Raw genomic sequence first — 17,187 nt, 5'->3', positions numbered from 1 at the left:
CGCGATCGCAATCACCTCTGATGGGCCGACGCTCGCTATTGGTTGTAATGCATTGTTGCATCCAAAATAAACATTACCATCCTTTTAATGCAGTCGGGTAGCTTTTTATTTATTAAATAATAATTAATGTTTATAATTATAAATAAACTAGCTGATGCCCGCGACTTCGTCCGCGTGGATTTACGTTTTTCAAAATCCCGCGGGAACTCTTTGATTTTCCGGGATAAAAAGTAGCCTATGTGTTAATCCAGCTTATAATCTATCTCCATTCCAAATTTCAGCCAAATCCGTCCAGTAGTTTTTGCGTGATTGAGTAACAAGCATCCACACTTTCACATTTATAATATTATTAGGATAAGTAAATAATAACTTTTGAATTTTTATATATAAACATTTACTAAGAACTCACATACTATTACAGATATAGGTAATATGAAAAATATTTGTCACTTTGTCTTTACATGGAATAAAAGTACATAATTATACAAGTGTAGATTACATTTTTAAAAAACATCACATAATTTAAGTAGGTAAGCATTTGGAGAATACAATCGAATTATCCTAATGGTTACACATATTATATAAATCTTATACAACAAGAAGGGGCGGATTCGCTGCGATTCGTTTCCGCGTATGGTGCGTCCAGAAACAGTCGCTCGCATGTCGCTCCATTTCCCTTGATATAATACGCGACAGGTCAAGATGGCAATCGGGGAGGGAATGCCCCGCACACCCACACAGCCCTCGTGCTAACCCGGTGCGGGCGAGCGTGAGTGACGTGCGGGTGTACGGGGCGTCCCCCCGCCTCGTAAGTCATACCCCGATTGCCACCTCGACCTGTAGCGGACTATACCTATTTACGTGAAATCGCTCTGAAGTTCCCGCGTGAACTACAGGAGGAGTCTCTAGTCTAGTATCTCAACTCACGCGGACCGCCGTGCGCGTGCGTTATACGCGCGAGTCGTACGTGCGTATTTTAAATTAGCGCTGTATTGGCGCCCAGTACCTACCTCGCCAACGCAAAAAACAATTCGCGGCGAACTCGGCCCTTCTGGACAAGGTCTTATTATTTTAAAACAAAGGGACATTTGCTTAACGTCGATTGTCGGTGTCACGAAAAAACACGAATCTATTAGATTCGTGCGAAAAAGAGCTCTGACATTGCGCAGTGGGTGATTTTTTGATATATTTGATAGTAGGTACGCAGTGAGGAGCGATGGCGGAGGTATCTAATCTGCCGCGCGTTTGGTTCGCCAGTAAACCTCTCATCAACCGCGCGGTTTGACTTCTCTACTTAGGTTTAGAGCTCTTTTTATGTAAAACCAACTGTAGATATTGTTTTTAATTAAAAATAACTAAAATATGGCTTAAAGCTTGTTTTCTTGGATAGCGGCCGTTATTTAGCGTCAATGACGTCATTTAAATGTTGTCTATTGAAACTGCCTTCACATAGCAGCTCTTATATTAGAAAACTATTTTAGAGCTTTAGCTCCACAACCTATGATAACCTATTTTATATTATAAGCAAATAATATTCTATCGTAATTTTACATTTTACAGTTATTGTTTAGTGTTATTTCTTGTACGATGGTACGGAACTCTTCGTGTGCAAGTCTGACTCGAACTTGACCGATTTTAAAAGTAGCTTACGAGCACACAAAAAAATTTGCAGCTGCTGAACATTACATATTAGGATGTGTAAGACTTCATATGTATAATAATGTTTTGAAATAGCTATAAGTAGGTACAGTACGCGACCGAAAGTAATGTACATCGACCTTTAGAAGGAGATAGCAGATTTGTAGAGCATTGTCTCTGTCGTTGAGACCGATAACACGACATATAGGTATGAGTGACAGAGACAACGCTCTACAAAACCGAAATGTCATTCTAAAGGCCGATGTACATTACTTTCGGCCGCGTACTGTATCATACCGTTAATTTATACTTACAACTTAAACTGATTTCATATTTCAGTATCGTGATTTTATTAAAATAATACTTATAATTGAATTACCATAAAGTCAAGTTGCAAACAAGCGCAAGGAAAAAATAAACCTACTATTTATTGTACCAATTAAAATAGTTAGACAGGCAATGTAATGGAATAGAAATACATGTTATTTTTTGGAATTCTTTGGCATAGCTATGGTACAATATATTTTAAGTATTATAATGGGGCCGATTCTCTAGTACACAATCTCTAAACTAAACTAAATTAACAGGTCTAAATCTAGTGCTTTCCTTTTCCGCAAGCAACATTATGAAAGGGATAGCAATAGATTTAGACGTGATATTTTAGTTCTGGTCGGCAAGACTCAAGAGATACATGGGGTACAATTTGACATTTTAAAATTTTAGGGTCCCTAAAATTTACTTATTAAGTATATTATTAGTTAATTTGGGGAATTGTGCAAAAAACTTATTGTTTATCGTACACATATTCTGATTACAAATATTGTGGCTAATTTCTTTGTACACAATTTCTAAACTAAACTAAAATATCACGTCTAAATCTATTGCTATCCCTTTCATAATGATGCTTGCGGAAAAGGAAAGCACTAGATTTAGACCTGTTAATTTAGTTTAGTTTAGAGATTGTGTACTAGAGAATCGGCCCCATTGATACTGATTCTGAGCACAACTGAATTTTAGAGTATTCGCATCCTCTTCTTTATTAATGTAATATGAAAAGGACAGATACAGACTACAGTTAGACAGTTTTAAATTTAAGTTAGAGCTGTCAAGCGCGAGCCTGTTGTTTAAATTCGTAGCATGCACTAAAATTTAGTCGTTAAATGTAATTCATATTCCGTCCCTTTTTAGCAATATTAAAAAGAAAAAGATGCAGATACTCTAAATTTAGTTTAGAGAAAGACAATAGAATCGGCGCCAAGTGATAATACACATGGACAAAATGGCACCCACCATAGAAGTGAATGTGGGATCAAATTTTAAAGTCTAAACGTACCTATACTTAAAAAGCAAAAATCTTAATTTTTAAGATGCTTTTAATTATTCGGTGGTAAATCTAACAATTTTTTTTTATATTGATTAAATAAACAGATACATAATTACTTAAAGTATAAATATACACTGGAGTGCAATACTTTAACACCTAATTAAAGAAAATCACAATTTAATATACTGGAATATCGCAATCGGCCTATTTGGACGACTACTTAATAATTAATTCCACAGCCTAATTTACTTTCTAAATACTTACTGGGTTAAAATAAATTCACCGATGACCTAACAATGATTCAAATTCAGCCCTCAATTATTCTGAATTCGAGTCGTGACTGGAGACGTTATGTACGTTGCATAATAATTATTTATTTGTTCACAACTTTCTAGATTCGGGTTTCAACAATTCTTGCTTGTTACGGTAAAGAGTCGGTAAAACATTTTAAAAGTAAAATTAGTCTCTCTCTCTGAAGTAATTCTGGTCATTAATACGTATATATTTTAGAGTTTGCAATAAAGATTTCTAAAAAAAATTACATTTTCATGTCAGTAATTTACTAAAATTAACTAAGTTATAATGTTATTGATGAATTACAATTTAGCAACGATTTCGCATTTCTAAATCGACCCGTTGTGATTTTGAGCGTCACTTTCAGTAAAATTAGCATATCTCACTGCCGATTTATTAATGTAATAAAAATTTCTATTATTTATTGTGCCTAATTTTGTAATAAACAACCTCCAAACTAAACTAAAACAACAGGTCTAAATGCTTTACTATCCCTTTCATAAAGCTCTCTGCACGAAAGGATAGCACTAGATTTAAACCTGACCATTTGGTTTACTTTAGAGTTGGTGTACACCAGAATTAGACTTAATTAGAGATATTTGTAAAAAATCTAGTCCTACTCAAACTTTTAACCTCCCTACCATGATAGAATCTTGGACTGTAGTAATAAAATGTGATTTTTTGTATAGCGGTAGTTTATGGGGCTAGAATTTATTATGGCATAAATTAAAAAAATATGATTTTTATTTATTTTTAACATAATTAATCAGTAACGTCGTCACAATGCGTAACGACAAATATTTTTCAATTTTTTAACATAAAAATAGTTTCTGCGGGAAAACATTTTTGTGTTAAAAATTGAAAAATATTTGTCGTTTACGCCTTGTGACGTCATTATTTGCTTTTAGCGTGATACGTTAATAAAATTAATGAAGTTAAAAATAAATAAAAATCCAGATTTTTTAATTTATTGTCTTTAATAATGAATTCTAGCCCCATAAACTAGCACTATACAAAAAATTACATCATTTTATTACTCCAAGACCCAATTGTTTAAAAAATTGTGTAGGTATATCAAACATTAAAAGATCTAAAATGTTAGTGTTGTCAGGTCATCAATCCAATTAATTACTTGGGTTAGTTTTTTTGGTATATTTTACTTATTGCACCAACAATACTCGAACAGCCATTGTGTATATAATTATTAGTAAAATAATTACATAAATCATTACAGCTTTTATTGAAACCTGTAGTCAAAAACCAAAAGGACTGTTCATTGAGTAACGGCCTCAATAAGTTAGGTGTTACTGAAATATTATGTACAGATTATAGTTTCCCTAGCGATCTTTAAAGCGTTCTCGATACAAACATAGTTTAATACTCATTTGAATATTTCAATATAACCAATCAAACTTAATGAAATTTTGTAGACACATTCTAGAAACTAATGTCAGCCCGTTTAACTTTGCAACTATTTTAACGAAAATCTGGCAAACATACAGATTATAGATATTAGAGCCCGCGCAGACGAAATAACGTTGAGCTTTCAACTCGCGTTCGTTCGGTCAGACTTCTAGGAGTTCTTAACGCACACAGCCTTAAAGATGTCAAAAAATGTGCGTTCCATTTTCGCTACAGAAGTTGTATGTGAAACATGTCTCGAAAGTTCATCTACCGAAGACGAGACTTTGATTTTGTGGAGTCTAGAAGAGTCCAATAAAAAAAGAAAATACTGGGTGCATCCAATTAATACTGAGCGAGAACAAAAGGAGAGTTCAGTTTCTTTCCCCTGAATTGCTTGAAGATGAAGAACGTTTTATTATCTACTTTCGAATATCAATCAAGCTTCAATGAATTACATAATTATATAAAAGTGAAATAGAAAACAAGATACCAACTGGAAAAACGCAATTCGAAACGCGTTCTTTGTGTTTTTGGGAATAGAACGCAAGAACGCAAGCTTTTACTCTGATCGGCGCGGTCTGTCTGCCCTGTCTGCGCGGCGCTATAACGTTACTAAAAACGCGGAACGCAGAACTCAGAACGGCTGAACTCCTACTGTCTTCGCGGGATCTTAGCTCCTGGACATATTGATTGATATTAAAATGAGAGCCAAACCCATCTGATTGATCTCTTAAATATTAGTTTTAAAAATGTCCCTTTTTACATTACGTAATCTCATAAAATTAAAGTATACAAACACGTTATAGTATGATTTTATCGTACAGTTCTTGCAATTCACGAAGGCTAGTGAACTTTACTTGTGGTAACGTCGTTAACATGGTCATTGCGTAAGTGTGCGTGCATGTCGGACCAATCAGTCGCGAGCAAGCGCTTTCAAACGCACACATTTAGTGTACCTTACGTATACCGATACGACTTAAACACAAGCATGAGTCAGTGGCCTTTGTTAAATGCAAGAAGTACTATAGAATATTTGGTATTATTTACAAGATTTTTGTACACTCAGCTTTTCCAAGCTAACATCCAAAAAATACGTTGTAAAATAGGACCTATAATAAAAATGGCGTCCGAAAGAATTCTAAGTTTTTTTTCACGTATAAGTGTACAAAGATTGTTAAGAAACTACACGACGAATATTCACGTTTCTAAATAAACACAGTGGAAAAGGGTTGATATATATATTTTTACCAAGTTCAGTCCTGTTTGGCAAGTGGGTAATCCTGGGGTAAAGCATTCAATACTTCTTTGGACAGTTCCTTGTAAGCAAGCTCCATTATGCTTTGGACTTTGTCCTTGAGTGCCGGAACGTCGTCCATTGTCAGGCCGGTGGTGGGAATAGGCTCCAGACACTGTATTATCGCATGCCCTGAAGTTTTGAAACAAAAACGTTATTCCTGTGTGTTTTAGATTTTTATTCCTATACAAGTAAGCCCGTGACTTAGTGATAAGTGAAGATGCAGAGATGGTAGCGGGCTAACCTGAAAGGGGTATGGCAGTTTCATTTAAGCCCATACAGTCGGTTTGTAAGCGATATCGCACTGGAACGCAAAATCGCTTGGCGGCACGGGTTTGCCGGTTGGGTGGTTACTAGCCACAGCCGTAGCCTCCCACCAGGTGACCAGACCAAAAATGTTACACCATACTTACTAAGAAATTCTCAATGAACATTGCAGGATGGAGATGGACAGATTAAGGCTAACTTATTTTGAATTTAAATTTATTCATTTCGTAAGTGTTTCACTGGGACAATAGATTGTTCAAACTATTCGATTTGTAATCCATACTTAATATTATAAATGCGAAAGTGTGTCTATCTGTCTGCTAGCCTTTCACGGCCTACCTGTTCAACCGATTCCGGCGAATTTTGGTACAGAGATAGCTTACATCCCGGGGAAGGATATATAGGTTACTTCTTATTCCGGAAAATCAAAGAGTTCCCACGGGATTTTTAAAACTTAAAATCACACGGACGAAGTCGCGGGCATTATCTAGTTGTATATATTTACCAAAGGTGAAAGCTACATTACATTACATTATTTAAACAAGGACTGGAGAGTTAAAGACGGAAACATTTGTTAAAAAGTGTCTATTCAGACCACTGATATCTACTTATACAAGTACGTTGGACCTGAGATTGCCGACCTGTTTTTGAAGCAACTTGATTTTTGTCATTTTGTTGCTGATAGCTGATTGAGAGCTAGCTACTGTCCCGCGACTTCTTCGATATTGCCGGATGTGATAACGATATTGTGTTATTCAAATCTATTTTATTTATCATACCTACCCATAACTTCCTTGTTTTGATACCACGGATTAATTGATACTCATACTAGGAAGTATCCATAAATCAGAATATAAAATATATAAAAGGAAAAAGTGACTGACTAACTGATCTATCAACGCACAGCTCAAACTACTGGACGGATCGGGCTGAAATTTGGCATGCAGATAGCTATTATGACGTAGGCATCCGCTAAGAAACGATTTTTGAAAATTCAAGTCCTATGGGGGTGAAATTGGGGTTTAAAATTTGTGTAGTCGACGCGGACGTAGTCGCGAGCATAAGCTAGTATAAAATAATTCCAAAGAAGCTGTGATAGCCTAGTGGTTAGGACTTCCGCCTTCTAATCAGAGGTCGGGGGTTCGATCCCGGGCACGCACCTATAACTTTTCGGAGTTATGTGCGTTTTAATTAATTAAATATCACTTGCTTTAACGGTGAAGGAAAACTTCGTGAGGAAACCTGAATGCCTGAGAGTTCTCCATAATGTTCCCAAAGGTGTGTGAAGTCTACCAATCCGCACATGGCCAGCGTGGTAGAATATGGCCAAAAAACCCTTCTCACTCTGAGAGGAGACCCGTGCTCTGTAGTGAGCCGGCGATGGGTTGATCATGATGATGATGATAAAATCTATTTACTTTTCTACGACGTAGTGTCAACGTCTAAGATTAGACACTGGTTATTATCCGATAATAATATAAGTTGTTTGTTTGTTAGACGGAAACGTTTAAGTGCGGAAACCACCCTAGAATGAAGAAGAAGAAGAAGTGTTTGTTGTTTATCAATAGTGAAAAAGATTAATAATCCACTTATGTTATAATTCTATCACTTTGCATAATTCCGTAAATATAACGAAATTGCTGCAAGTAATTAAAATCATCTACAAATGCAAACAAAAACAAAATTAATTTACAAAGATTAGTTACCCATCCATCATGCATAAAAGTATTACCTACTCAGATTAGTCTACCTATTATTTTATTGTTTAAGATCTAAAACTAAGCCAGATATCGATTTATCTTTTCATTATCTTGCCTAAGGTCAACATAGGGTCAACATAATAATAATAAAATTATTTGTTTTTAATGTTATGGATTCCAAAATTTCCAAAAAAAAAAAAATACAAAATTGCAAAACTAATAAACTCACTTTACTTATCACTTCAATAAGTTTTGTTTGTTTGTTAACAAAAAAGAAACAATATCTATCCATTACTATCACACATTTACTATCACAGCTTTGTTAAAACATCGTGCATGTCGCTCTTGATTGTTTCCTCTCATTAATTAATGTTTTTTCTCATTATACAAAATTTTGACGACCTCCCTGGCGCAGTGGTAAACACTGCAGTTTTATTAGTGGAAGCTCCCGGGTTCGATTCCTGGCAGGGGTTTGGAATTTTATAATTTCTAAATTTCTGGTCTGGTCTGGTGGGAGGCTTCGGCTGTGGCTAGTCACCAGTCACCACCCTACCGGCAAAACCGTGCCGTGGAGAGTGACACAGGCTACTTTTTATCTTGGAAAATTAAAGAGTTCCCACGGGATTTTTAAGTCTTAAATCCACGCGGACGAAGTCGCGGGCATCACCTAGTAAATTATAATTATGTCAAACAATATAAAGCTGCAGGTCAATTCCAAAAAGCTGCATCAATCATTATTACAATTTCATTTGATGTGATTGGCAGATTTTTTGGTATTTTAGCAAATAGCGACAGTGTTAGCCAATCAGAGATGATTGCCATCGTCACGGTATGTAGATGTCAAACTACCGCGGAAGGTTTTTAGTTAACAACTTAAACTCAGGGAAGTTAAGTTATATATATATTAACAAAGGATGCACCCTACTCTGCAGTGTCCATAGAAATAATATACCAACCTTTGTTAAAGATGTATTTCTTCCTATTAATGAAGTAGTAGGGCGATATGACAACTGGTAAGATCGGCACTTGAGCAGCAACTGCGATATTGAATGCTCCTTTTCGGAAAGGCAGCAATTTTGTGAAATCTCTATTTCTCGTCCCTTCAGGAAACAACCATAGTTTTGTCTGAAAGATGAAGCATTTATATAAACTGGCAATGGGCTACTTGACTCATATCTAATTTCGTCCAATAAATCATTATTTATTATAGTATTTTGCTTAAGACAACGAAATATATCAATAACAATTATTAAAAACGCAGGATGGATATATAAATCCAATTTTAAAAAATACAGTTTTTATTTTTATTTGAAACGCAGAAAACGCTGTCAGCCATGATGTGAAGTCATTAAATATGTAAACAAAGAAATGTCATCCCTATGTCACGCAGGGACTAACGTAGTATCCATATATATAAAATTTAGAGTCCTGACTAACTTATATATCAACGCACAGCCTAAACATCTAAACAGCTGGTCCTAGATACATGAAATTTGGTGGGTGTGTTCTTTGTAGGTAAAGAGAAGGTATCCACTAGGAAAGGATTTTTTGAAATTCCACCCCTGAGTGGGTTAAATGGAGGTTTGAAATTTATGAAGTCCACGCGGGCGAAGTCACGAGCATAAGCTAGTTTTTATATATTTCTAAAAACTCATAGTAAACGTAAAAAAATATCGTTTTCTCTTTATAAATTGAATAAGTTATTACAACAAAGTGATCTTTGCAAAAATAAATTTGGGTTGAAGTCGTTAGTCATATAGGATCCCTTTAAGCAAGTCTTCGCGTGTTACGTATATTTATTTCACTGGGCACTCTAATCCACAACTTTCCTGTGGTCTTTATCGATGCGTTTTTTACATTCTCGGATGATACAATAACGAAAATTACTATATTTTTCATGTACACTAGTATAGAAGTCATGTTTATTAAACTTTGGGAGGTTATGCTGTTGTTTACAAATGCATGACGTCAGAGCACGGATAATCTATCGGCCAAACATGGCCGACAGTGTTTTCACCTGTCTAAGAAAAATATATTTTTAAATGAAAGTTTTACGGTTTTTAGGGCGCAAAAAAATATAGTGTTAATTTTTTTGATATAATAGCACAAATATTAACCATTTAAGACCAACTTTAAAAAAGTGTCAAGTAGCCTAATTCTAAACACATAAAAGATATGAGAGTTGAAATATAATATATTCTATTGCTTTTCTATTTCATAACCCCTGAGTTCATAACTATATCGCAGTCAAGGACTAAGGTAATGGAATTAAAAAAAAAACTAGTGGAGAGAGAGAGAGCTCTCACCGACAGTGTGCATTTATCTCTTTCATTATACATCATTAAATTGGGTGTTTGCCTACATCAAAAATAAATTATTTTTCAGTAGTTATTAAATAGAGGGCCTTTCAAAATACGTAAAATTCGTTGCTTTATTAGTTTTAAGTGTAATAACCATTTTAAATTATCGATTAAACTAGAAAAAGCACTTCAAATGATTGTGACATCACAAGCCGGTATTTCATAGAATCTCGCATACGAAGCGCGCGTTTTGACGTTAAAAAGTTACTGATTTGACTAGTTGTCAAATACCAGACTATATATTATTGTTTGTACGTTTGTTGGGCGGATAAATAGTCTGTAGCTAGTCGCTTCCTCGTCGGCGGTGGGACAAGTGCCTTAAGTAATACTGAACATACCAATACCTACTACCTACCTACCTACTATCTAATAATAAACAGTAGTACAATTTTATTGCTTTCAAGGTTACACACGGTGGGAATGATTTGATTTATATACTCTGAGATAAGATTAAAAAGATTAAAATAAAAAGATGATTGTAAAAACATACCTAGGTGTAAACATAAAATAATAATAACATAAACAGATTAAATTCTAATCACCTTGTTTTTGATCATGACCTCGGATGTGGCCTCAAGGGTTTTATACTCATCTTTGGAATTATTTCTATCAATGAATACAACGCCGGCTAGATACGCGGATACGACGAACGGCCACACATAAAACAGTTCCTTCCTCGCCACAGCTGCTACTTTGACAGCAACATGCCATATGTTGAATAACAGGTTTAGTTGTCAAATACCAGACTATATTATTGTTTGTACGTTTGTTGGGCGGGAAAATAGTCTGTAGCTAGTCGCTTCCTCGTCGGCGGTGGGACAAGTGCCTAAAGTAATACTGAACATACTAATACCTACTACCTACTATCTAATAATAAACAGTAGTACAATTTTATTGCTTTCAAGGTTACACACGGTGGGAATGATTTGATTTATATACTCTGAGATAAGATTAAAAAGATTAAAATAAAAAGATGATTGTAAAAACATACCTAGGTGTAAACATAAAATAATAATAACATAAACAGATTAAATTCTAATCACCTTGTTTTTGATCATGACCTCGGATGTGGCCTCAAGGGTTTTATACTCATCTTTGGAATTATTTCTATCAATGAATACAACGCCGGCTAGATACGCGGATACGACGAACGGCCACACATAAAACAGTTCCTTCCTCGCCACAGCTGCTACTTTGACAGCAACATGCCATATGTTGAATAACAGGTTTAGTTGTCAAATACCAGACTATATTATTGTTTGTACGTTTGTTGGGCGGGAAAATAGTCTGTAGCTAGTCGCTTCCTCGTCGGCGGTGGGACAAGTGCCTAAAGTAATACTGAACATACTAATACCTACTACCTACTATCTAATAATAAACAGTAGTACAATTTTATTGCTTTCAAGGTTACACACGGTGGGAATGATTTGATTTATATACTCTGAGATAAGATTAAAAAGATTAAAATAAAAAGATGATTGTAAAAACATACCTAGGTGTAAACATAAAATAATAATAACATAAACAGATTAAATTCTAATCACCTTGTTTTTGATCATGACCTCGGATGTGGCCTCAAGGGTTTTATACTCATCTTTGGAATTATTTCTATCAATGAATACAACGCCGGCTAGATACGCGGATACGACGAACGGCCACACATAAAACAGTTCCTTCCTCGCCACAGCTGCTACTTTGACAGCAACATGCCATATGTTGAATAACAGGTTTAGTTGTCAAATACCAGACTATATTATTGTTTGTACGTTTGTTGGGCGGGAAAATAGTCTGTAGCTAGTCGCTTCCTCGTCGGCGGTGGGACAAGTGCCTAAAGTAATACTGAACATACTAATACCTACTACCTACTATCTAATAATAAACAGTAGTACAATTTTATTGCTTTCAAGGTTACACACGGTGGGAATGATTTGATTTATATACTCTGAGATAAGATTAAAAAGATTAAAATAAAAAGATGATTGTAAAAACATACCTAGGTGTAAACATAAAATAATAATAACATAAACAGATTAAATTCTAATCACCTTGTTTTTGATCATGACCTCGGATGTAGCCTCCAAGGTTTTATACGCATCTTTGGAATTATTTCTATCAATGAATACAACGCCGGCTAGATACGCGGATACGCCGAACGGCCACACATAAAACAGTTCCTTCCTCGCCACAGCTGCTACTTTGACAGCAACATGCCATATGTTGAATAAACCTGAAATAGAGGAATTAATAGCTTTGTATTTGACGTTAGAATAATATTAGCGTACTTTTTTTTAGGGTTAGGGAACCTTATAGGATCACTTTGTTGTCTGTCTGTCTGTCGGTCTGTCAAGAAACCTACAGGGTACTTCCCGTTGACCTAGAATCATGAAATTTGGCAGGTAGGTAGGTCTTATAGCTGACATTAGGGGAAAAATCTGAAAACCGTGAATTTGTGGTTACATCACACAAAAAAAATTAAATTGTGGTCATGAACTAAAAATTAGTATTTTCAATTATCAAAGTAAGATAACTATATTAAGTGGGTTATCATATGAAAGGGCTTCATATGTGAATTCTAAAACAGATTTTTATTTATTTTTAAGAATCACAGTTTTTGATTTATCGTGCAAAATGTTGAAAAAATACAACTGTACTACGGAACCCTTGGTGCTTGGCGCAAGCCTGACTCGCACTTAGCCGGTTTATTTAAAATTTATAGACTAGCCCTTGTCTGCAATCACCCGTTAGCAAGTGATGATGGCTAAGATAGAACCTAGGACGGATAGGATGGATGGATGGTACCTAATCCTTTTTTTTAGGGTTAGCTTTAACTTTTCTTAAAAATATAGTATAATTAATAATAATACATAATAATAATTAACAACCCACTTAATGCTATCAGATTCATCAAATAACAAATTTATTAAAATCAAAGTGCTTCATTCTACAAAAGACTATAGATGTTCGTTTTTAATAAGTATAATGTTATCTTTTGGTTAAATAAATAATAATAAATGATTTTACCTAATATATCAATTGTAGATTGATGGTTTGATACAATAACAGCTCCCCTGTCTTCGGCAAGGACTTGCCCATTTCTTAAATGCCACTTTATCTCTATTAATTTTGTTATATGTTTGATTATTTGGGATCCAAATCTGTAAACAAGTTAACAATATTTTATAAGCGTTAGAGAAAAATATACAACAGTGTCAAAGAAAGAAAATAATTCTCATTATGTATGTTCAGTGTTCAGTAGTAAATGCTCGATAAAGTACTTATTAAATAATCGTGCGATACGTAACACTTACAAGGAGTTCTTCACATTTTTTTGATTGAAAACGAAGAATGGTAACATCACTAGTGCAACAATTGATGTCCAAATATAAAAGACTAGAAATTTTGACTGGAATTTCACATAGTTAGGCGTTTCTGAAAACAGTTGTTTTAAAATATACGTTGCGATTGTTATCACACAAACGTAAATAATTACGTCCCACATGATGCTTGCAAGCCGACTGCTCCGGCTCCTTTCTTCAAACAATGATGATCTAAATTAAATCCAATGCTGCATGACTCAACCGCCTCCGTTTATGGTCTAATCAGTTCAATTAATTCACTTCGCCATATATATTATATTGATCCAAAAGGAGATAGTTAAGTATAATTAATTTTTTTTTCTTTTGTCAAGCTATTTAGAAATCAATATAAATAGTTTCTTTCTTAAATTTCATCGATTTAATACAGCTTCACGATTCTTTTTACACATGTTTGATTCAAATATTAAATAATAATTAAATTTATTTCTTCAAAAACAAATTGCAATTTTTAAGCACTCAAACAACCGCATATAAATAAGCCGCGTCCCGCTGCCCGCACTCGCACTTCGACACTGACATTGACAGTTCCTTTTCACCATAGACAAGTGATAATGGCATCTTGCATGGTCTTTCTTATCTGCTTTGTCTTATCGATGGATGTGGGTAACAATGCCCCAATGAAAGGATAACGGTGACGATGGACGTGATAAGTGATAAGATAACTAGGTATAAGTCCTGCAAATTGCTTATGCGCGTGGCTGCAATTTTAGTTACGTCAGCACTACACTGAAGTTTCGAGCTGATGGTATGGTACATTTTTATTTCGGCTGACGTCAAAATGACGTCATTTCGATGTTAATGAGACATGGTTCCAGCGCAATAGCAACATATGGGAGACGAACGACGGACCAAGACCTTTTCTGAGGAGAGTCAACTGAGGAACTAGTTAAGTAAATAATTTAATGCCGTTGCACTTAGCACTAAATACTAATGCAGAGTGCAGACCAATAGCACTTGAGCCGTTAAGTTCGGCTAGTACCTAGTAGCCAGTAAGAAGACAGTCGGCTTGTATACGAACGAATAAAATAATTTAGGCCGGCGCGCGCCGCCGCTGCCTTGACCGGTTCAGAGTGAATCAACCTCCTAATGTCTGAACAGTTCAGACATTAGGAGGTTGATATAGTTACTTTAGGTTAGGTTGCGAGTGACGAGTCCTTTGCAGATATGTTCGGCGGGAAGAGCAGCGCTTGGGCCGGTGTACCCCGCTAACATGGTGTGTTCTTCCGCTCCACGTGTCCCTCTGAGCTGAGCCCACGCAGAGGGCGCAGGTGGACGCACCCATTGAGGAGGGGAAGCGTGGAGAGGGAATCGCCCTCCTTGTGAGTCCCGGCCTCTAACAGAAGTGAGAATCTGTGGACGGCGCGTCGCTCACAGTACCTAAACTATTGTTCCTCGAGTTGGTTGGCGTGTTGTGGTTCCAGCATGCCTCTATCGATGTCGGGGGCACGTGGTGTCTCGGTGGTGGGTCTGCTTCGGCGAACATCCGCTTGCGGAAAAACCTTTACTCTATGGAGTAACGAGGTGTGGTCGAGGTGTGTGTAAAGGTTAACCGTAAGTATAGTAATGTTAAATTATCATAATTAAAAGCATTTCTAGGTAGGTAAGTATTATCGAATTATTTATCTATCGGAAGCTATTAACACAGCAAGGTTTGTGATATAGGTGGGTAGAGACTAGAGTACTATTATGGCTACAATCGAGATCTTGGTCCACTTAAGGCTAATTAATATGATAAGTAGGTAGTATCTGTCCCGGCTGTACTCACGTCTTTAGTCGAACGGACTCCCTTGAAAAAGGACCCCGGATGGGTTCGAAACTAGTCGGGCTAACGTCGACTAAACACGTGAGTACAGCCGGGACAGATATTATTTAGAATGGAAATCACTCACGGTAGTTTAAACGCTAAAATAAGTAGGTAGGTTTAGTACCTATACGACAGATCTAGAACTAGATGGCAATCGGGGTGGGGACGTGGGGAAAAATAAACTGGAACTGTAAAGTGGTTATAGAAACCTACACATACAATATACATACCGACTCAGATCCGAATACCGATCAAAATTTAAAAAAAAAACAAATTAGGGTGGATAGGTTATGAAAAGTGAGAGCCGAAAAAAATTATTCAATTCTATTAAAACTACCTATGTAATTAGGTATCTGGGAATAAAGATATAATCATATCATAGTTTGCACGTGTAATACGATATTATGATTATTATAATATTATACCTACCTAGGTACACGTCTTCACAACAACGATAATAATAACACGATAATGTTAATATTACTGATGGGCTCGTCTCACCTTCCCATTATGTCTATACTTATTAGGTCATTTTGTAAAAATATACTACTTACCTAGGTACCTAATATAAAAAACCGGTATTGAGAACAGGGTTTTTGAATTCGTGTTTTTCTTGTGTTTGATGAAGTAAGTAAGTATAAGTAAGTAATTTGATAAGAAACGTGCTAGGTGTGCCGAATATTTATTCTGCCAAATTGTAATGAAATAAAACCGACCATGTGAAAGCTGTGTGTTTGTATAATAATGATATTAGGTATGTAAGTATAGTATAAGTATCTAGATAAGTATGTAGGTAGGTATATTACTTTTTTGGAGCATACAAAAACCTATTGAAATATAGATTTTTCAAACTTGTGTAAAGGCCGTAATTTTATTTTAAGAGATTATTATCAGCTATATTACGCGTATCCCTAGAGAGTAGTTACCTACTTATTTGTAAAGCGCGAAGCCAGAACTCGCGAAGGAAAGGAAGCTCCTGCATGAAAAGCCTGGTGGAGCGAAGAACGACGGTTGAGTAGGTGAAGCTGAATAAAGTGGTGACGAACGCAATTTTCCGGCTTACTGCGTAGCTGTAGCGCGTAGAGTAGTAGGTACCTACCTAGTCGATCTAAGATATTATAGTACGCAACAAGCCCCCGGCGCTAACCCAGTGCGGGTGACGTGCGGGTGTGCGGGGAGTCTCTCCGCCTCATACCCTGATTGCCATCTCAACCTGTCGCGTACTATACTTATATACATTACTAGCTGTTGCCCGCCACTTCGTCCGCGTGAATTTAGCTTTTAAAAGTCCCGTGGAAACTGATTTTCCGGGATAAAAACTAGCTTATGTCACTCTCCAGGTCTTTAACTAGACCCATGCAAATAATGACGTCGATCCGTTGCTCCGTTGCGACGTGATTGAAAGACAAACGAACAAAGCAGTAAACAAACACGTATAATATGGGTAGTGAATAATAAGGGTAGTGAGGTAGTGATAACTTTGGGAAGTTTCTGGAGATACTAATAATGCGATGAGCTCCCAGATCCTTTCGCAAACTAATTGACAAGAATTTAGTTCTACACCAACCCTATTATAGTAACGGGCGGCCATTTTTTGAAGTAAGTACCTAAGTACGCTCGTAGGCATACCTACTAGTAGGTGTCAAAGTGCGTGCCAATCTACATTTTTTTTTAACTTCACTTTTTTCAAATTAAAAATGGTATGAGCTTTGCTCATCTGGAGTA

The 17,187-nt window shown here is 36.0% G+C and overlaps 1 protein-coding gene across 1 annotated transcript; it reads right to left on the bottom strand.

The window, feature by feature from the left end:
- Positions 1 to 370: 370 nt before the first annotated feature.
- On the bottom strand, positions 371 to 14,189 carry LOC117981932 (1-acyl-sn-glycerol-3-phosphate acyltransferase alpha-like). Its single transcript, XM_034968196.2, has 5 exons — positions 13,590 to 14,189; positions 13,303 to 13,436; positions 12,327 to 12,508; positions 8,878 to 9,046; positions 371 to 6,086 (listed from the first exon to the last, which is right to left on the bottom strand). The coding sequence occupies exons 1-5, from the start codon at positions 13,778 to 13,780 to the stop codon at positions 5,914 to 5,916; spliced, it is 849 nt and encodes a 282-aa protein (XP_034824087.1). The 5' UTR covers positions 13,781 to 14,189; the 3' UTR covers positions 371 to 5,913.
- Between the last annotated feature and the right edge of the window lie 2,998 nt (positions 14,190 to 17,187).

The sequence above is a fragment of the Maniola hyperantus genome, chromosome 4 (assembly GCF_902806685.2).
Source record: "Maniola hyperantus chromosome 4, iAphHyp1.2, whole genome shotgun sequence".
Taxonomy (NCBI): domain Eukaryota; kingdom Metazoa; phylum Arthropoda; class Insecta; order Lepidoptera; family Nymphalidae; genus Maniola; species Maniola hyperantus.
Note: the sequence above shows the minus strand (reverse complement) of the source record. Positions and strands in the feature narration are given on the sequence as shown.